The sequence below is a fragment of the Pelodiscus sinensis genome, chromosome Z (genome assembly GCF_052426305.1).
Source record: "Pelodiscus sinensis isolate ZL-2025 chromosome Z, ASM5242630v1, whole genome shotgun sequence".
Lineage (NCBI taxonomy): Eukaryota > Metazoa > Chordata > Testudines > Trionychidae > Pelodiscus > Pelodiscus sinensis.
Genome location: NC_143085.1, coordinates 5,912,104 through 5,934,526, shown reverse-complemented (window position 1 = coordinate 5,934,526; position 22,423 = coordinate 5,912,104). Strand labels below are relative to the sequence as shown.

The 22,423-nt window shown below is 41.0% G+C and overlaps 1 protein-coding gene across 6 annotated transcripts; it reads left to right on the top strand.

Annotated features, from left to right (window-relative positions):
* The first annotated feature begins 2,376 nt into the window (after positions 1 to 2,376).
* Positions 2,377 to 20,644, top strand: RNF185 (ring finger protein 185). Of its 6 annotated transcripts, none has more exons than XM_075898062.2 (9): positions 2,403 to 2,500; positions 5,663 to 5,720; positions 7,162 to 7,296; positions 9,426 to 9,654; positions 11,690 to 11,708; positions 12,590 to 12,702; positions 13,263 to 13,317; positions 16,061 to 16,178; positions 18,152 to 20,644. In XM_075898062.2, the coding sequence occupies exons 4-9, from the start codon at positions 9,476 to 9,478 to the stop codon at positions 18,247 to 18,249; spliced, it is 582 nt and encodes a 193-aa protein (XP_075754177.1). In that variant the 5' UTR covers positions 2,403 to 2,500; positions 5,663 to 5,720; positions 7,162 to 7,296; positions 9,426 to 9,475; the 3' UTR covers positions 18,250 to 20,644. The 6 variants fall into 6 exon arrangements, with proteins under 6 accessions (XP_075754175.1, XP_075754173.1, XP_075754177.1 ...); XM_075898061.2 differs by having other exon boundaries at positions 7,145 to 7,296; XM_075898058.2 differs by lacking the exon at positions 7,162 to 7,296 and having other exon boundaries at positions 2,402 to 2,500.
* Positions 20,645 to 22,423: the final 1,779 nt, after the last annotated feature.

The following is a 22,423-nucleotide window of genomic DNA, read 5'->3' as shown; positions in this document are numbered from 1 at the left end:
TCATTTTTTTAAATTGTATCCTTTGGTATATATGGTTATGACAATTTTCTTCCACTATTTGATCTGAGGAAGTGGGTCTGGCCCATGAAAGCTCATCACCTAATAAATCATCTTGTTAGTCTTTAAAGTGCTACATAGTCCTGTATTTTGTTTCAGCAGCACCAGACTAACACGGCTACATTTCTATCACTATTCTGAAGAAGTGGGTTTTACCCATGAAAGCTCATGATACAGTAGATCTCTGTTCGACTCTAAGGCACCAGAGGATTACAGTATATATCCAAACTGTGTCACAGAGGGAGCTGGCATCCATGCTCGCTACAGTGTGTGAGAATTAATTTGATGCTTAATCTTTGACACTGTTTTCTATCCTGTTCTTCAGCTATATTTGGAGATAATTACATACATCTAATTTACTTTTTAACTGCCATTGTGCATTACAAAAAAATTTTCATTGAGCTGTCACAGTGATGCCTAGCTATCTTACCTTATGATAACTATAGCACTCAGGAATCAGAGACAACTATTTTGAGAACATTAATTTATTTCCATGCTTTGAAAACAGAAATTAAAATAGAAAATTTATCTTGTAATAAAACCTAGAGGAAATTCCTGGAACAAGAGATATAATGGTGACAGTTGCTACTTGGTCCAAATTTTCTGGTATTATCCCAGCTTTAATAGGGTCATCTCTGAATTACACAAATATGTTTGTAGTCCATGTGACATCTTAATTTTTTATATGGTATTAGCATGTTGAAACATAGCTGCAACATTAATGTGTGAAACCGTTATCAAGTTATTGCAACATGCTTCTTTAAGTGTCATAAAACTGTGAAGGATGAGTTTGCCTTGACTGACCAATTTCTAAAGACATGTCATGTACTGACAGATAGTAGAATCTCAAGATGTGTTGCCCCATGTGGGGGTGGCGGGAGCAGGGATCAACATTTGTTTATTGTATGCTCCCCCCATTTTGGATACTACAGTCTTCACCTTATCTGTGTCTTGTTAGCTGATACACTTGCATCACATATAGTGGAAATTCCAGCATGGCTGCTTGTTGGTAGCATTGCTGTGGATCTTGTAGTAGACATCTATCAGAGTGGTAGCTGTGTTAGTCTCAAGCTGTATAAAACACAGAAGTCCTGTGGCACCTTATAGACCAGTGTTTCTTAAACTGTGTTTCATGGCACACCGGTGTGCCAAGGAGAACAGAGTTCAAAATGGCCACCCTCAAAGGGGCAGGAGACCTTTTTTTTTTTTTTTTGCTAGATAACTCCCCCTCCCCCGGCTCCCCCCCTTTTTTTTTTTTTGGTCAATAACTTCTCCTCTGCCCCTTCTTTTATTTTTTGCTCACTCAACAAAAAAATCCTTGGTGTTCCTCCTAAAAAAAAATTATTGTTTGGTGTCCTTGGTCTTAAAAAGTTTAAGAAACACTGTTACAGACTAACAGATTTATTGGAGCATAATCTTTCGGGAGCAAAGAACCACTTCGTGTTGACATGCATCTGACAAAGCGGGTCTTTGCCCACCAGAGCTTGTGCTCCAGTACATCTGTTCGTCTATAACAGTAGTTCTCAATTTGTTTCAGTCCACAGATCACCAGGGCAATCAAAAAACTTTTCATGGACCACCCCCTTTTAGAGACATGATAAAAAGGGGCAGACAACAAACATTTTGGTGTGAAATGTATTTCTTACTCAGGGGCAGCCCGTGAGCCTAAGCGAACTAGGTAGTTGCCTAAAGCGCCGCTGGCTTGATGCCGTCATGTGCATTGACGGCCCTACAGGCGGAAGTGCCAATTGTGCCGCCTGCCTGGGGTGCGAGGTGCCGCAGCCGGCCTCAGGCCACTCCTGTTCTTACTAACAGATTTTTGGTGCCCACGCCGAGTGACTTTGGACCATGTTCCTGTGGACCCCCGAAAAAGTCACCATGGACCCCCCAGTCCAAATTGAGTGGCCCACTCCCCAGGGACACTAGTCGAGACCCACAGGTCTATAAGGCACCACAGGACTGATTGTTTAGTAGACACCTGCCACTGACCCCTCGGCTCCTGCTTAAAAGCAGCCAGCGCACGTGCGGACAGAGACCGTCCCGCTGTCCGGCGCCTGCCGCCTCTGTGCGCAGACCCGCGCGGAAGTCGCGCTCCAACCCCGCATGCCCGGGCTCTGGCGCGCGGAGGAAGCGCGTCCCCCTCCCCCGCGTGTGTGGCCGTCCCCGCGCGCTGCCCCGAGAGCCGGTGCGCGCGCCCTCTGCGGGAGCCGGGCTCGCGCGGCATCCGCGCGCCCTGAACCCTCCCCCCCCCCCACGCGCGCGGTCTCTCTGGCAGGCGGAACCCGGCGGCGCGGCGCGGCGTTCCAGCCGAGGGGCTGGTCCCTGGCACCGCAGGCGGGGCGGGGTTTCCGGGGGAGGGTCAGGTGACAGCGGCGGCCCGCGGAGGAGACGCTGGGGGAGGCGGCGGCTCGGGCTGTTGGCGGTGTCCGGGGCCGCCTGGCGGGTGAGCGCCGCGGGCGGAGCTGGGCTGAGGGTTGCGCCCCCTGTCAGGGGAGCGGTCGGTGGCCGGAAGCCGAAAGAAGCGGGGACCCCTCAGGCAGGCGCCTCCGTGGGGGACAGTTCATGGGGGGGGGGGGTCTCCTCGCTGCTACTTGCATTTGTTGTTTTGCATCTAGTTTTTGTTTCCTGAGGCCATGACCTGGGCGACGCTCAAGTCCTACCCCAAAAGGCCTCGCAAATCGCCCTAGGTGGCGACGCGTCTTCCCCCAAACTGGCACATCCCAGACATCGGCCCAGGACCTGGGGAAACACCCACCCCGCGCTCCTCCCCTCTCCCCCGGGGGTGTGTTTGCGAAATGTCCCTTAATAAACAGCCTCCTGCCCTAGCTGGTCTGTCTTGAGTAACACTGTGTTGCGTTCAGCTCTTTCTCTGCAACTCTCACCCTTTCGTGGTCTTGTCCCGACCGTTTTGAGATTCGATCTCTAGTTAATTGTAGTTAATTTTCTGCAGAGTTTAGGTTTATATGTAAACCATGGAACTTTGTGATTCTTACTTTTTGCACCCGCGGGATGCACTTCCAATGGTTAGAGCAGGTGTCCAGTAGCGAGGTGACTTCAATTCTGTTTTTCTTTTTGCCTCTCCTCTCTTTTTTGACTGTAGGAACATAATTATTTGTTTTCCCCATTCATAAAAATGAGGGTAATTTATGCTCCTTCATAAAGCATTTCAGCCTCTTTACAGTATATACTGCTCTCTCTTTCTCCCCAGAAACCTAAAATGTTTCATAATTGTCCCTCAAAGTTGTGACATTTTATAAATAGGTTAATATTTGTATTTTAGTTTTTATCTTCAAATGTAGTAGCTTCTAATATATTTTATTGCCCCCTGCAATGGCTCTGTTTTAAACTACATAAAACACAAGCAAGACTTCTTTATTTTTTTAAGTTCAAACAAAACCTCCTCTGCCAACCTATAGAAGTTCTGACCATTAATTCACATAGTGCATTTAACAGATTTAATTGTATAACACATTATATAGTCTAATGTCATCTGAATACTTTTCTGTCATTATCTGACTGGTTATATCAGTTTTCTTTATCCCTTAGCTTTGCCAAGGTTTAAAAAAAATGTGTTCGTAGGCTTCATTCCAAGTTCTGCTAGAGTCTCTTATCTGTTTAATGGAAAGGAGAAAACAAAACAAAAAAAACCTATTTTTTTTTTTTACATTTTCTGACTGCTTGGTGTTCACAATATTTTTTATATTGACAAAGTATCTTTGTATAACACATTTGATCTCAATTGATTCCAGATAACTTTGTAAACATAGGCCTCGATCCTGAGTTTCACTCAATTAAATGTGACACTGTATTGCTGCATGGGTCTATAATAATAGATTCATTTGCAGAATGGTGTTTTAAATTGATGATTAGTCTATACATAGGGACCACTTCACCCTAACACCAAAGGTATACAGAGCACAGCAACATAAAAATCACAAGAGACTAGAAGACACGTGATAAGTTATATTTTGACTCACTTTTTAGATAATCAGAAGGCAGAGGAAAGGAAGAAAGAGGCAACTAAATAAATGTATGTTTAATAATTAACAGTTTTTAATGGGAATGTACATGCTATTAATGTCAGGAAATAAACTTACAGTTTTTCATGGGCTGTCAGCAAATGTCTTCTTTGCAGGAAAAATGACCAGTGAACCATGTATTGTACACATTTAAAGTTCAGAGAACTCTCACATGATAAATTTCAGATCTGTGGTTTTTGTGTGAGGATTTCCTTCTAAACTTAATGTCAGTAGAGACATGTTCTTTAAATGTTTATGATGTTAATGAATGAAAATTGATTATTTTAAATTTTAAATTGCTGTATTTGCAACAAAAATATTGAAATATTGTGCTAGTGCATCAGAAGAAAGTGAACCCAATTCATTTTCATTGTCCAAGCAAAGTGAACTCGGAACCTGAAAAAAAGAGAATCACTCACGAAAAGCAACCTAGACTTGAAAATTGTTTTCAGTTTTAGTGATCTCAAATGTAACAGTGTGATACGTTAGAAAAATAAGGGTTTTTTTACTCATTTTACTGCCAGGTTTTTTTAACTGGAAAGTGTTGCTTTAAATCTCATATTTAAGACATACAGCAAAATGAAATAATAATTAAAAATGTTAAGCTGTAGTCAATGATCCAGAAAGTAGTTATTAATATTTTGATATAATACTTCTAAACGTTTTCTATATTCTACAAATATGATTTGTCACTTTGGTGACATTATCTTCTGATACTTTCTGTCCTGCACTCTGAATTGTTGTCCATCTGTGTTCTCTGCCATTGAGATTTTGGATGCCTCGATTTAAAATATCACGATCACTTCTTTTCTGTGAAGTTCTTCATAGTTTTCAGAGGCATATTACTGTATCTCTGGCAAATCTCTCATTTCTCTTAGATCTAGACACTTGGTCTCTTTCACTGTCTGGTGCGCCAATTTTCTGGTGCATCATTCTCCCACTTCTCTACTCCACTCTGGGTCCTTAGAATATATTTTCAAAATATTGTATAGATATCTTCTCCCCAATTGTTTCTTGCAGGCAGAGATGAGCACATAAAACTCACCAGTCTCCCATGCTATTATTTCCTCTTCCATCTCTCAGACCATCTGTTGCACTCAACAGCCATGGAACCTTCAAGCCCTAAAGTGCCATCTGCTTCCTAAAGACCCCCTGTCCCCTCTTTCTCCATAAGTATTCATCTGCTCTTTCAATGGGACTGGCTCTAGAGAAGTCTGGATAACCAAAAGGGAGGCATATTATACTCTTCCCATATATCTTCTTGCCCCCTCTTTTGTATATTTAAGGACGTCTGCATGAAAACAAGAAAAGTTCCTTTTCTTAACAGTTCGTCTGTTCCTGCTCTTTGTTCCCTACCTCAAGTAGTAATATAAAACACCGTGGTATCAGTCATTTCCACAGCAACCAGTTGCTATTTCACAGAGGATGACGACTGGAGGAATCAACAGCAGGAACAGATGGACACTCAAGAAACAAATATTTTGTTTTCATGAAAATGACTTGATAACACAGAACAAGGGTAGTAAAGTGGAAGATCTTTAAAAACTTTCCGTGAGACTAACTTCTGCACTTTCGTCTTCCTTCAGTTTCTTTGGTCCTGGAGTTTGTGAAGTGGGACTTGAAGAACTGGTTTAAAGGACAAAGGTTAGCAAACCTATATTAGCATTTTTGTACACCCAGTCCTTTCTCTCCACTTCGGTTTTTATTTATCTTGAAAGCAACAGTGGATCTTGAGGTGCTTATGGTGTGTCCCTCTGAGCCCTGAATCAAATACAAAAAGGAGTTAAATCTGGCTTGTTTAATTTAATTTTTTTTTTAAAGTTTACTTCTCTGCCTAGAATTTCTTTTAACAAATTCAGGTGATTGAGTAAAGCTGGTATCTTCAAATGTCTCTCTCTGTTCTAGATAGAGCAGAAGTGATCCAGTTATTATGGTATTATCAGATGTGTTTTTTACTCTCTGACTATCAAATACTGACTCTTGTTAATTTCAAATGTACAGACATAATTTATAAAGGACCATAGGAGTGTGCACAGTGCTTTACAGACAAATATAAGATGTTATGTGTTCCAAAGTTTTTATTACAAACTAGGTTAAATAAGAAACAGTATAAGAATGTAGGCTTCAGAAACTATCTAACAAACCTTTAAAACCTATGCTGTATACCTCAGTGAGAGATTACAATGGACACACAAGTGCAAATGAGAGACTTGCACAATACATGCTCATAAGGTTACTTGTTTTCTTTTTATCATAGCTTAAAAATTACATTACAAATATAATTAATAATTCATTAATTCCTAATGGGGGATTGGATCCAAAAGAGAGCTTTGAAGGGGGTGCAGGACCAGAAGTATGGGACAGAAAGTACAAATGCTTTTGTGTGAGAAAAGATTTGAACTAAACTGGGTCACCTGAGGGCTCAAGTAAGGTGAAGGGACATATTGACAGGAAGAGAACTTATTACATCCTGTTTTTCATCTGATTTCCCTCTTGAATTATAATCAAATCTGTTCTAAAAAGAAAAATATAGGCCTGAAAATTCATGCTCTGGATCCCCAAACATGTAAGGGTAAATGTTTTCCCCTACTTTCCTCCTAAAATATTAAACCAGTAATTAAGGCAGAATACCATATGAGTAACTTTTTGCTTCAGTCTTGAATTGTTATGTTATTGGGGTTCATTTAAACATGCATTATCTGAGCATGAAAACTAATGCTGCTACAGATTCTGATAGAAAGGATGCATTAAAACAATGAAATTGTTTTTTAAAGAGTAGTTTGGTCATTGTAGTTAGTGGAGTGTTTCCACCTATCCTATACTAAAGCATTTTTTAATGTATGGCAAACTGGTTTGCTGATGAGGGTAATGCTATGAAATGCTAGGAGTCAACCATGTGGAAAGGTAGTGTGCATTAAGGCACGGTAGTTCTGAACACTGAGCTGTCCTTCTGGGAATCCATGCAAAATGATGTAACTGAGTGAAAAGGCTCTATAGAAATAAATCTCTTCTCCTTCCCCATTTGTTCTGTTCTGATGTCATTGATGCAATATTTTAATTGGGCTCAGGCATGACACTTTCTTAGTCCTGCAGTGGAATTGCTTGGTATGAAAAGAACTCTGCGATAAAAGCTGGAAAGACTGAAATTTTGTTTTACAACTCCTCATGTGTGATTCAGCATCACTCAGGAAGCTGAGGTGACTTTTTTAGTACTTGTGGGGTAAGTTTTGCCGTGAGTTTATGAAAGGTTCTAGTTGCCTTTTCCAAATACTTAAATTCTGTGCACTTATGAAAGTTTTGGACAGACATTTTTCTGTCTCGTATGGATAGCTAAACATTTGTAGACTTTAAGCATCTTTGTGTCTGAGCTTTTCTTTTTTCATGTAAAATGCAATGGACTAATATTTAAATCGTTCTGTCTTGGTTAATTGTGACTGACTCAGTAGGTATAGATTTGTTCTTGATTTTTGCATTAAAAATCAGAGTAGACTTTTGGTATTTGTATTGGATGGTAAAAGTATGTCTCTAATCCCTGAGATGGACATGTCTTGTGCCCATGCTGTCTCCATTCTGATAAGTGCTTTGGGATTCATATGTCATGGAAATCCCATACTAAGGTTTATGGCAGTTATGTTTTGGTAGAAAGAAATAAAAAGAGAGAGAATCCTATTGAGCAGATATACGTGACATGTTAACGTGAGCAGTCCAGAAGATGTGAGCTGTACTAACAACAAGAAGGTTCAGTTCCTCAGTAACATAATTGCTAGAAATATTTATTGCTCAATTCTACCCACCCCCAGGGCAGCAAGGATAGCAAGGGCAGATAGGAAAAAAGGATGATTTGAAATACATTGGGTTTTTAAATTTAAATTAAATACAGATTTTTTTTTAAAAATAAATCTAGTTGGTTAAATTTGAAATTGACAATCTATGTTAGGGTGTAAATCTATATAGTCAAATAATTTAAAATTAAATTTTAAAAAATTAAGCAGTACATTTGCTGCTGAGTTTCAGAGAAAGTCAGGCCACTGAACTGTAAGTTTGTTTTTAAGCATTTGGAGCCAAAATTTGTTGAAGTACTTGCTGCTAAACCAGTTTTTGACAGCATATTTTGCAGCTGAAAAAGAGGGGCTAATTTTTTAAATGTTAATTTATTCAGATAGTTTCATCAAAGATAAGAAGGAAAAAACAGGAAAGTTTGTCTTCCTCTCCCAATGTAATTAAAATTAGGTATGGGAAGATGAGGTCGACTGGTTCTAAAATTTTGAAGGACATGGTGATCAGAAATATTCGTATGTGTTCACTAACTGCAGATATTTCCTCTGTTTTAATAAGTCAGCTAGTTTCAAATGCAAAGCATTACTGATAAACTTTTTTCTTATGTAGCCAATGTATTTAAGATAGTCCTATTTAATAGCTAATGTTAAATGCTGTTTTTGTTTATGCATTTTGAATGAATTCCAATCAGCCTCCAAAAAGAGCTTGAGACAAATGACAACCAACATTTTTTTTAAATCATTTTCTAATAATCATTTGTCCATAAAATATAAATTAAGAATCCCAAATGTAAATTAAGGTGTATAATTGTTTAAATGTGTGTACATAGCATCCCATAGTTAGCAAAAAGTAGTATGAAATTTAGTATAAAGGCTATATTCAGTTGAAAATTAACATGTTTTAATTTTTACCAACCAGTAAGAATCAACCTGTCTTAATAACTAAAAAATATCAGCTCAAAACACATCTAAAATTGATTATTTAAATCATTCTATCCTGGTGTAAGGATTATTTCCATCCACCTTACTTTCCCAGACTCCTGGTAACCTGAATTAATGGATATTAAAAAAAAATCCTAGGAGTACTGAATGACCAGTGTATTCAATCTGAGCTGAAAGGCAGGACTGAAAAGAGCCTCTAGTTTTCTTGTAAACCTCACTGACTTCTAGAGTAAAGGAGTGATTTGGCTCTCCTGACATTGTCCTTAGTTAAACTCTTTTTCAGGATGTGTTCAGTCATTTGTGCCCTATACTGAATTTTGGGGAGAGCACATATGACTCAATGAATATATAAATGTTGCTGAATGTAACTGCTGTTTGGTAACATTTACAAGAAGATAGAGATGGAAACCAGTCTTAATTTCCAGCCTTGGATTGAGGGTGCTATTCAGTCAGCGCACTCAAAATTTTAAAATGTAGGTCAGCAGCTAGGCCATATGACAGACATTCAAGATAGCTTAACTACTAAAAAAGACTGCTTGATGACCATAATTTTTTTTCCTCTTTAAGTTTCAATTAGGGCAAGAATATAACAGTTTAATGCAAGTGGAATGTCTCTTTCTTTGTCTCATAGGATTCCAGTTGGAAGGTTTTACTGGCCTTTGATCTGATTAATTCCTGAAGATGGCAAGTAAAGGGCCCACAGCATCTACATCCACTGAAAACTCCAGTACTGGAGGGACAAGTGGCAGCAGCAGTAATGGTGCTGGGGACAATACTAATCAGGACAGCACTTTTGAATGCAACATCTGTTTAGACACTGCCAAGGATGCAGTTATCAGCCTGTGCGGGCACCTCTTCTGGTCAGTATACGTTTTTCCTTAGGTAGGACAGAATATGTGAGCCGTGGCAAACCACTTTTATCATCTGTGAACTGAGGCAGTAACAAGGCTAAATGTAGGATGCAATAGATAGTGGGGCATGTCAAAATACAAATGGGATTATGAACTTGGAATTGAATGCTGTAAATAGAAACTTGCTAACTTACTGTTTTGCCCCATAATCCATTTTCCGTTGAATAGGTGGTAGTTCAAGGCTGGTATTAGTCTCTTTTAAGTTTTGCTTTTTTGTAGTCCTCTGGTTTGTAATGCTAAAAACTGAATTGCACAGCCATGATGAATATAATTTTGGCAGAGCAATACTATTCTCAGTCATGCCTTCTGGCTTGCCACACACCCGCAGTTTAGTAACCTCAGTAACACCTCAGTAACCTGTCCAGACCTGGAACTGCTTTGCATCTTGTCCTTGGCTCTGGAGTCCAGATTATGAATTTTTAGGCAAATTGCATCCTTGCCACATGCTTCTTTTTGCAGCTAGTGCTGAGAGAAATGTGGAGAGCCCATTTTTCTTGGGAGATCATTTTTCTTTACCCATACCACCATGGTAATGACATTAGCTCTTTGGGTCCACCATCTGTCCAATTTGTGCAGATATCCCACAAACACAATGAAAATGTTAATCTTCCTATGTAACTTGTCCCAGTATGAGCATTAAAGTAGATTGCTCCACTTTCCCACAAAATATCAGTGGTCTGCAAATGATTTTCCCCCCTCAAATGTTTCTAGTTAAAAGATGGAATGACAAAGGAAATAAATCTCTTTCCCTATTTTTAAAAAAGGTGTAGGAGTTTATCAAGGGTTGATATTGCTAATTGTGTGGACTTTTTCATTCTATGGATTGAGTTCTGGTCTCAGTTAACCTGTGGTCACATGAATGTAAGCAAGTAGAATTTGGTTTCTGGTGTCCACATTTCCACTGGAGGTCCTTGTTACCAGTTTTTTCTTACAATGGAACCTTCTTGTAATGATAACTATTAGATTAAATCACCTACATGGTTTGACTTTACTCCAGGATTGAAGGTTCAGTCTTTGGGAGGACAATCTGCATATTGTGTATATCACTGAGAGAGCAGTTGATTTCAGTGTCTTTGATAAGCAGTCTTGTCTTGTGGCCTGTTTTTGTTTAGTTTTGACACTTTTAAAAGTTGCCACAAGGACTTTGATTGACGTGAAGTATCTAAAGGAAGTTAGAATAACTACTCTGTTCCACATGCTTCGTACCCATTTTAGAATTAACAGCATGCTTCATAACGTATGTTTCTCTTTACCTCTCTCAGAATTTTAACCATCTGATCCTCCCTTGATTCTTAATATCCTAATGTCATACAGCTGGCATCTTTTAACTTTGCCTAAGACATGAGTTCATGGGATCAGTGAGCAGAATTTGTGCAAGAAGGTCGAGTAAAGTGAATTTAAGTCCTTGTGTATTCCTTGTGTGCAGATGTATAAGGTAGTAGAGCTCCTATATGGTAGGAAGCTTCAGAGAGGTAGCAAAGTTAGTCTGTAACTAGAAAACCTTAAAAAACAACTAGTCTGTCAGCACCTTAAAGACTAACAAAGCGTGTAAATAGTATCATGAGCTTTCGTGGGTACAACACTAGTGGGTGGTACCCACAAAAGCTCATATCATCTACACGCTTTGTTGGTCTTTAAGGTGCTGATAGACTAGTTGTTGTTTTTTAAGTTTTTCTAGATGGTGAGAGTACAGGGACCAGAAGTTAAATGTACAGAAACCACATAATGGTAAACTAGTGTCAGATGCTATTAACTTGAGGGGCTAGAGGAGATCTGACTTTGGCTGTATTTTCAGAAGTTCAGTTTGTTCTAATGCAAAGTTATGGTACTGACATTGTTGGATTTTTTTAACGTACTGATTTCCCTTAAGCATGCTGTCCCCAATATACTCTATATTTTCCAAATCTCAGTGTGAGTTACTAACTACATTTTTCCCCTTCTCTCTTTCTGCCCTGTGATCAAATCATCCTGGGAATACCAACAGTTGGCCTTGTTTACACCAGGTAAGATCATTTTCTTTTTACTTTGTCTTTCATCAGCTCCTATTACACAATAACCCCTTCAGCTCTCTGGGGTATTCTGTCAGAAGCTGCAATATCCCCTTATCTTGCTAAGCACACTTCCTTCTCTCCAGGGCAACTAGAATGTACTAATGAAACTTAACATGCAATAATTTGCAATCCATTTTTCCAGAGAAAGAAAAGCATAGACCAAAAGTCCCTTTTCTCAGTATCTTTAACCACTCAAATATTTCAGTGATGCAGGGAGGAGACGTTACAGATGAGAGCAGAGGTGGCTTAGTATGTAGATTAAAAACTTAAAGCATTTCTCTTGCCACACTTACTGTTACACCTCTACTCTGTGTATGTTAAAATTATAGAAATTAGAGGTGAGATGAGCAGGGCTTGACAAACCCGGTGAGAGCTTCTTACCAGCTCCGCATTGCACATGCGCCAGACCAGCACTGCGCATGCGCGAAGTGCCGGTGAATGGGGCGCATGGAGTGACCGGCTGACTGCTCGCCACAGGTGACTAGATTCAGCGGTTTGTCGAGCATTGGAGATGAGAATAATCCTTCCCCATGTCAGTGTAGGGTTGTTTCTACAGTGTAGTTGTCACAGTTTTTGCCAGCCAAATTACACATATACACTTCTGCAGATATGATACAGCAGCATACTATACTAAATTACACCAAGTACTGCCCAAATCAGAAGCGCTTTGGCATTTCTAAATAGTAGTCAAGTTTGCCTTGTTTTTCTGATTAGTTGTAGAAATGTATTTGGCTGGCTTTTGTGTGGCTGAGAGAGAGAGACGTTTTCACGTTCTTATTGTTCCATTGTTCTCATGGCATCTTAATTATTTTGTTCTAATTTTCTCTATTTAGTGGTTAGAGACCAGGCCAAACAGGCAAGTGTGTCCAGTATGTAAAGCAGGAATCAGTCGAGATAAAGTTATTCCTTTGTATGGAAGGGGCAGTACTGGGCAGCAGGACCCCAGGTAAGGAACCAAAATGCAGCCACTTCTTTGTGGAAATCCAAACTTAATTGTTGTACAGCTGATGTGTCAGATAAGAGATGCTCAATGCTTAGATAAAGGTGATATATCTACCAAATATGTCCTGGCTTTCCCAGGGCCTAGATTCTCACACCCTGTTTTTTGTTTATCTGTGGAAATCTATTTTAATTTGAATTGAACTCTCAATACTAACTGAAGACCCCACGTTGCATAACAATATCTGACTAGAGCTGCTTGCACAGAACACTCATGGGGGCTGATCACAGTTCTCAAGCTCCTTTGACTGTAACGTGTAAAATGATATTGCTGAACAGCAGCATTCTGTAGAATCTCAGTTTGTGAATTTGGAAAGGGAGTTTCAACTAACTTCTGGCTCCAGTTAGTAAATTAACCCCACAGAACTCTGCTGCAATAATGCAATGGTCTCTGGACTTCTGTTATGGAACAAGTTGTGTTTTTTCTGTTTCTGGCCAGCCCATGACTGTAAACTGTTATACCAGATATCTCTATACTTATGCTAACTCTACTGTCTTTTTTTCCAGAGAGAAAACTCCACCACGACCACAGGGACAGAGACCTGAACCAGAGAACAGGGGGGTAAGTAAAACACAAGTTTAAGTGGAAAGACTGGATTAGGGTTTGCGGAGGAGGGAGACTAATTGTGGAAATCCTTCTATATTTTCTATTGTCAGTCTCTTGGTATGTGATGTTGTGTTGTGGATGCCTCTTTTCTTCAGCATCTTATAGCATCAAGTAACTTTAATCAAACTTTACAATATGATATTGCTGACAGTGTTACCGTTCATAATCAGAACATGCTGTTTAGGCAGCGTTTTGAAAAGTGGCTGTGGACGTAGCTCTTATTTTGTCAAATAGGAGCTGTCTTGGAAATGTACAGAGTGAATGCTTTGGTCACTGTATGCCAGAGGTCCCCAAAACATGGGGTGTTCTCCCCAAACGGTCATGGAGGGAACATCTGGGGGGCTCAGGTGAGATACAGGCCAGCTTCCGAGGAGGATGGGGAGGGAGTGCCACCCAACTCCAGCTGCATCCCCAGCTCCCAGTCCTGTAGCCAGCCCTACAACCAGCCTCTGCGTAGCTCCACTGACAGCCTTACACCAGCCCTCAGTCTCGCCACTGCTCCGTTCCCAGCCCGGGGCCAAGGCTTGGTCAAGGCTGGAAGTTGAGCTGCACCTGGCCCTGATCCTGGCTGCCAGCCTCCTCTACAGCCCAGCTGTGGCACCAATCCCACTCCCAGTGCTATAGTCATGGTCTGTGGCCCTGTTCCCAGTCCTAGAACCCACCCCCAGCTGCAGCCTTACCTCCTTTTATCCCTGTCCTCCCTCATCTTCACCCCCTCCTAAAGTTGTTGTCCTGCACCTAGCTCTGAAATGGGCAAGGGAAGGCTTGATCCTCAGAAGTTTGGGGACTGCTGTTGTGTGCTGATATCCACTTTGCTATAGAACATTACTTTACCACGTGTATGTATAGGTACTAGGGATTTTAAGGACTAGTCGACTATCCAATAAGCAAATGCTTATCAGATAGTCAACAGGATAGTTAACTAGTTGTGTCCCCTGTCTGATAGAGGCAGTAAGGCTGGGGGGGAGAAAAGGGAGATACTTCAAAGTGGCAGTGCCGCACAGAGCCTGGGATCAACTGGGGACTCCCCAGTTGACCCCGGGCTCCACACAGTGCTGCTGCTTTGAAATACCTCGGCAGAGTTTCAAAGGGGCAGTGCCACACAAAGCCTGGGGTCAGCTGGGGACTTCTTGGGCTCAGTGCGGCGCTGCCCCTTTGAAATACCACCATGGAGTTTCAAAGTGGCAAGGCTCAGGGTCAGCTAGATGCAAAAATGCTTTGACTATTGGATTAGTCGGTTAAACACTACTTACCGTCCTTAATACATCCCCAAGTGGAGTGGGGTATGTGTATACAAACAGTAGCTCAGGTATGTGAATACAGTGAATATAAATAGTAGGCAATACATGGGGAACCGTTATCAGGATAGACCAGTTTCCTAGCACAGTGAGAAGTGAGTGTGACCTGATGAAACACTTGCATATTTCCATGTAATTCGGCTTCTGGTCCCCAGAGAGCACTCCTCTATCTCATTGCTTCAAACAAACAGCCCTGCTGGGTATAAGTGAGGAACATCTCCGCATTGAATAAATGGGAGTTCAGTAGCTCTCTCTCCTTGGGGAGTTGCCTTCTTATTAAATCAGCTGCTGTGCCTTGGTAGAACCTTTTAGCAGGTGCTGCCATTAATCAGAGGAATCTGGCCTAGAGACATTGCAGCAGTGGTGCTGCTTCCCTAGTTTCTGAAACGGCAAGAACCGTCATGCAAAGGAGCCTTGCTGCATCTTGCCCCCTTTGTTGGGTGGCGTTGATGACAAGCCAACTGACAACATATGCAGGAGAGTTGGAAACTTTACTAATCAAATCAAGGGATCAGTCCTGAAGCTCTAGGTCTAAGAATTATGTCAATAGGGTCACTTGTGTATACTCTGAAAGCTGGATAGTTAGAAACTAGGGTGTTCTCCAGAACTGATATTAGTATAATTCTGATCTGAGACAAGGTAATCAGTTGTACATTGGCAGAGTCTGGGACTAGGGTAACTGTTTGCTCTCTCACCATCATGCCTTAGAGTATCATTGTTTCGTACTAACTGTTTCCTAAACATTGGACCCTGTTTAGGACTTGGATGTTTTTTGATTCAGTAATTTCATCTTTCTGCTTGGCTAGATTAACTCTCAAGTTTTCTTTTGGACTCTATACAGTCAGTCAGTGATGTTGGATCATAAAGCCACTCCCCCTTTACTCTTCTTCCTTTGATGTTATGTCTCCCTGCATCACATTGTTATATATAATCTATATTGTAGACTCCTTCGGGCAAGAACTCTTCCCCATAAAGCTTCCTATGGTGTGATACAAACTGAAATTTAAAGTGCCTGTCACAGAACTTTACATATATCAGAAAGAGCAATGTTGGGTAATTTTTCATGTTGCTTTTGTTTTAAATTAATGGATAGTAAATATGGACTCATAATTAAAGCTTTATTTAATAAAAGAGTAACTGATGTCTAATGGTATAAATTATGATACATTCTCAGACATCTGATGAGGGATTTACGAAGTTTTTTAACATTTGGTAATCTGTAACCCTCAGCCATGAGTTTCAGAGAGGTGTGGGACCATACAAGCATAAACTGAAAACTGCCAGATAGTGTGATTCTCACTTAGCCTAAAGAAGCTCAGTGATGGGGAATATTTGGCTTTTACTCTGGCTTACAGTTAAAATGACAGTGTGTTTCACTTCCATTCTTTTCTTTTCTGCAGGGATTCCAAGGCTTTGGGTTTGGAGATGGTGGCTTCCAAATGTCATTTGGAATTGGGGCATTTCCCTTTGGTATATTTGCCACAGCATTCAACATAAATGATGGGCGACCTCCACCAGGTATTACGTGTTTTACCTACTGGGAAAATCCCTAGAAGAATTAATTTCATATAGGTTAATTTGTATTTTTCAAACAGAGAACCTGTTAAATCACTAACTTGTCTGTATGCCAAAGTACATCAGTGAAATGGCATATAGGGAAACACTGTTCTGTGCACTGTAGATCTAATCATTTAAGAGTGAACAACAAAAGGAAAACGTTCTTTCCTGTGTCTTTTAATTTTATATAAAAAACCGATACCTTTACATTAGACAATACCAACTTATGACGTCTCTCTTTTTGCTGAAGGACTTTGTGGAGGATTGAAGGACTGGAGAGGGATAGTGACCTTGCAGGTTTAACAGATTTTAGAAAAAAATATATTTAAAATGTCCGACTGAGCATTCTTTCCTGTCAGGTGAGAGCTGGGAAAGTCCCGTCAGTGATCTGAGAGCGATCCACTCCAGTCCTCCAAAAGATTCTCCAAGAGAGAAGTTGAGATCTGAATTTTTAGCATTTTTAAAAGAAGGAAAAATCATTTTGCTTATGTGGGAGGAGAACTTTTTTGGGATTAAAAAAAAAGGTATCAGTCGTCATATATCATGAAGAAGAAAAAAAGTTCAGGAATGCTACTTTCTTTGCTTTGTGGTTCATCTTTAGGGCAGTCACCTATACGCTATGACAAGTAACTGCCTGGTGAATTAATTTCAATGTTGTCAGTGTGAATAAAGCCAGTTTGGGTTACTTTAATATAGTCCTCTCATTCTGAGGATTACCAAACAGCCTATAAAGCTGAACTCCTCCTTTGCACAGTAGTCAAACCGCCTGGTTTTAGTAGAAAACTTAGAGCCCAAGACTTTCAGGGGTACCTATGTTACATTTTTTTAGCCAATAGTCTGCCTTAGTTTGTTAAAGGAGCCTCAATCTACATATTTCATTTGGAGTAACGAGAGAAAGTCGCACTGGGTTTTTAAACTTTTGAAAGTGCTGCTAAATTGTCTACTCTTTGGCAATTTCATTTAGCCTATTAGTTGTACCTTGCTTTATACTATCAGCTAGCTTAAGAGCATGTCTGTTTGGAGCTAGAGGGTCTGTGGGATTGTACTGGTTGTTTAAAGAAATGCATAAGAATGTCCACACTGCGCCAGACCAATGATCCATCTAGCCCAGTAGCCTGTCTTCTGACAAAAGCGACGAGGAGTCCTGTGGCACCTTATAGACTAACTGAATTGTAGGAGCATAAGCTTTCGTGGGCAAAGACCCACTTCGTCAGATGCATGCTCCTACAATTCAGTTAGTCTATAAGGTGCCACAGGACTCCTCGTCGCTTTTGCAGATTCAGACTAACACGGCTACCCCTCTGATACTTGTCTTCTGACAGTGGCCAATGTCAGGTGCTTTGAAGAAAATAAAGAAAACAGGAAATGGAGTGAGTCATCCCTCTGTTATCCACTTCCTGCTTCTGGCAATTAATGATTGCCATTAATCTTTTTCTGTCTGTGGTTCATCTGCAAGTCAGTCCTGTGTTCTAGAGGGATAGTTTTCAGCTCCTTTAAGTTTCCCACTGTTTCTGTTGGGGTAAGACTCCCCATAAGATATTCTTGCTTATTCTGAGGTATCTTCCTATGTGGAGGGGAAGGACTGATGGAAATGTTACAAAAGTCTGTAAAGTAGAAACACTTGACTGAGTTATACGTACTTCACCATTGTCTTCTGTAAATCTGTGGAAAGGCTGCCTGCTGGAGTAGGGTCACCTGTAGACCTACTTAAATCTTGCTTTGTATCAAGAAATGTTTTACATTTCTTCCTAATTCCCAGGGTGGGCAAGGCAGATAAAATCATTCCTGTAACAGGGCAATTTTGCCGGCAGCAAAGTCTATCAGCCAGTGAGTTCCTTGCTGATCTCGCTACTCTTGTGAATATGTTATGCACAGAATATACTATATCTTGAAGAAGAGGAAAGAACTAAACTTTTTCACTTTCTGTTTTTCAGCTGTTCCAGGAACTCCCCAGTATGTGGATGAGCAGTTCCTATCCCGGCTCTTCCTGTTTGTGGCTCTGGTGATCATGTTCTGGCTATTGATTGCATAACTCTGCTTTGTACCTTGCATATTCGTGGTCATCAGGGTCTCTGAACTAGTTTAAAAACTGCTTCCCCATCCCACTTTAAGCTCTTGGTGTCTGGTTCCATAGCTAATCACAGGTTCCAAGAATTGGTGCCACAAACACATTGAGGAATCTCGTATATTGCACCAGAACCTTGGAATTAAATAACTGTTAACAACCATGTCTTACCTCAGCCATGTCTCCTACCGCTGGTATCCAGATACAACCATGGACCTAGCTTTGAGCTTCACTCTCAAAGGGAGCGTTGCTTTTGAAATCCTGTGCCAATCAGCTAGGACAGGTTTATGTGGAAGGCGCTAGAACTGAAGGAGTGTGGGCGGGTGAGGAAAGGAACCTACTGCTTTGTTCATCAGTATCACTTGTGTAGTAACTGTGATGGGAAAGAAATGGATCAGTTGACGTTCCAAAACATTATTTAATCTTTTTATATCAAAGTCCAGTTCTTGCCAGGAAATACCTGCAACACTAAAGAGACTTCTTGGGGAGAGCACCTGCCTGAAAATGGAATCCGCTTTGGAGACCAGTGTTCTATATGTGCTGTTACTCACCAGAGTTGTGAAAAGTCCATGGCACTTGAATGGCTGTAACAGGATGGGTTAAGAAACTTCAGCCTAAAATCATAAATTAGTCTCAATTTTCTGGAGCTAGACACTTCAAAATTCTCTCCTTGTGGGGTTGGCTAGAGTTGTTGGACAGCAGAGTACGTCTCTAGCCGTATGCAGTGCTGTTCCTCAGTAACGAAGCAGTGTTGTTTTCTTTGGCTTTACTCATGGATAGTACCTTCATAATTCACTTGCTGTAACTGCACTCGTTCTCCAAAAACTGAATGATGCCCAGGACTATTGTGTACTCTGAATAAAGTCATTTTACAGATCTGAGCTTATCTTGTTTGAAGGGAAGGGTCACAGTGGAGATTTCTTAAGTAAATTTTGAGATTGACTTTTCAAAAATGCATTTATGTTGGTAAAAAAATTGAAATCTAACCTTTCCTATTGGGGGCCACTGTCAGAAATAATGTAAGAGCACTGCCTAAATCATAGTACACCATTGCTTCTAGCCTATAAGGAATGGCTGTAGTGCATGAGCTCTGCTGCAGATTTGCCAAAGATATTAATTTGAAAGACAGGAGGTTACCAATAGACATGTGCTTGCAGCTCTGAAAGCAAATTCTGTTGGGCATAAAGCTTTAAAAAGTGTTTCTGACTAATCTTCTGGATCCACGGTACCTGAAATATGAGGGATTGCTTATCTCTGACTTTCTTCTAACTGGACACTTTCAAAAGGATGCTCTTCTATTTTTATTTTGAGATACTGTTTCTTTGACTCAGATCATTAATAGAGACTGACTTGCTGTCGAAAGGAATTTTGTGACTTCTTGGGCAATAAATCATGGTATTTGACAAAACAAATCAATATAAATTAACTCATTGACTTGTTTCAGGAGCTAGACTTTTTCTCCTCTACAAGTATGAAGTGCCTGGGCATGACAACTGTGAGCAGTAGCAGTGAAACCTACTTGCCTAAACAGAAACTGTTCATCCATCAGTGATGAGGTGGATGAGTATGGGGAGGGAGTGGTGGGGGGATGAGGAAAGTTGGTAGGGGTTTTGTTTCCATGCCTCAAAAGTTTCCTCAGGAAACAGGATTTTGCAAAGCTGTTTTCTGCAGTGATGCAAGGTCTGGTTGGGTCCATCCACTGAGTATAGGTAATTAAAATGCTGCTTAAACAGTGAAGGCACTTCAGAAGCTTCAGACCTTCTAATTGACTTCTGTAATGGATATTTTTGAAATTATGCATTTTTATCCTCAACTGAACACACATTATGAAACTTTTTTCACTGCCATGATGTTTTACTGAGAGACAGCCCCACCTGCTGGCAAAAAGAGAAATTTTACCTGCTAATATAAAAGGGATTTTGTACTTCCTTCCCTTTTACTATTATTCTGAGACACTGCTATAATCCTTTCAAGGTGACAGTGAAAAATTCAGCTGTAACAGGAACAAAATAGGTATTAAACCAGAATAACATTTTTGTTTTGAAATATAAAGTTTTAAGCTTAAATTTTTATATATTTTTTGTTTGCCGGCTGCTCTTGAGAAGCTGAAGAGGTGCAGGCTGAAGCGGCTGCAATGACAAGACTTAGTCATTAATTTCCTCACAATCCAAGAATGAGATTAAGTGTTAATGCTTCTGATTATTTTCTTTGTATGTATTTTGTATTGTATCATTTCCTCCTCCCTTGTATTCAGACTGCACAGCAGTTAGAGAAAGATGGCACATATAGTGCAACCCTTTATTGTTCACTAATTTTCACTGTTGTGAAAGTGATTTAGAATAAAAAAATGGTTTTACATTGACCTAAGCTTATGTGGATTCCCTCTTTGTAAGGAGGGGCAGTTCCCATGCCCTGTGTTACTTGGAATTATCACTGTAGTAGTCAGTACTGTGAATAATGGCAGAAAAATTTAGTTATTTTATATCCATATATTGTGGAAAGTGTTAGCAGTATCAGATCTGCTGTTTGTACACCTGCACTGTAGGATATATGTCCATGATGTATTTTTCACTCAGAGAAGGAACCAGCTGTTGCTGTCTCCGATAAATAGCAATGAAACAGTCTTTGAGGCTGCTGTATTTTAGGCTTAGAGCTGAAGATGCTTTTGTGCTAGTATATATATATATATATATATCTATACCAGCTATTTCTAGGCTAAACAAACCATGATTCTGAAATGCATTAACGGGGGTATTGTGAGCAAGACACGAGAAGTCTTTGTATCCAATTCTGGGCATTGCCTTTCATGAAGGATGTGGAGAAATTGGAGAAGGTCCAGAGAAGAACAACAAAAATTATTAAAGGTCTAGAAAAGATCTACTGTATATCTGAGAGAGTTGGCCATCCCTCTGTCTGTGTGTTTGTTCAAGAACTAAATAGGAAGAGGTAGGACCACCAAATTTAGTATACAACTTCCTCATATAACTTAAAGCAAGATAAGGGTTTAGTTGTGCCAGGAAAATGGGCTGTGCCTGGAATAGGATTGCTTCTCATAAAACCACACAGAAAAGAGACAGAATCACCAGTGAGGTGAGAGGTGCAGGGTGGAGGTACTGTCAACCCCACAGGTGCCCTTTAGTGGGGGGAGGGCTGAAGCCTTCCTACCCCCCCCCCCACGCTCTGCTCCACTAGGGATGTAAGCAAGAACCCAAGTACCCAATAAGCCTCAGAGTTAGGACCCCCTCTCTTCCCACAGACAGAGGCTGCTTGACCCAGCATGAGCTGGGACTGAGCAATCCTGACTCAATCCTGGCTCAGGCCATGTCCAGGAGCTATGGCCACTGTGGCTCCGCAGTTTAAATATAGTAAGAGCCGGGAGCTCTGGCAGCCCAGCTCCTATTACATTTAAACTACAGAGGCGCAGCAGGGGTAGGTTCATGTAGTCAATACAATTTTTATCACCTACCGATTAGAGTATTACCCACTTCTTAATATCCTTACCCCCCACCCTAATTTGTAGGGGGACATTGCTGGGGAGCAAGGGGAAAGTGCAGTTTGCTGCATACCTCACTCTTGCTGGAGAGCGTAGGGGAAGATGGCTCTCGACCTGGACCTGCCCAAGCTGGAGGACATACACTCCTCCTCAGGATATGCCTGCTGGAGCTGCAGCAGCCATGGGGAGGTACTTCTCACTTGGCCCCAAGCTTCTGGAGTGATAGGGGGCTGAACAATTCCTCTCTCCCCAGGGCAGCCTGCATACCGGGAAGGTTAGTGGCTAGATGGATAACCATTTAACTAAGTGCTTATCAGTTAACGGTAGTGATTAACCACAAATTCCCTCCCTCCTCTGCATTAAAAACTTGGACCTGTGCACTGTCTCACTCCCAGCCTGTTGGGGAGCCACCTGCAGCTTCACACTGCTGCTTCTGATACAGAGGCAGCAACATGGGGCAGCAAGAGGGAACCAGTCCAGTCCAGGTACTGGTTTAAAAACTAGGTCTTGCCTGCTTCCCCGTCCATGGGATGCTGGAGGAACCTCTGTTGGGATGTCAGGGTGCACCCACCTGCCATCCTGCCTCTGTACCAGAGGCAGCAGCATGGGATGATGGGGGGATCCCTGGGAGTGGAGCCAGGAATGCAC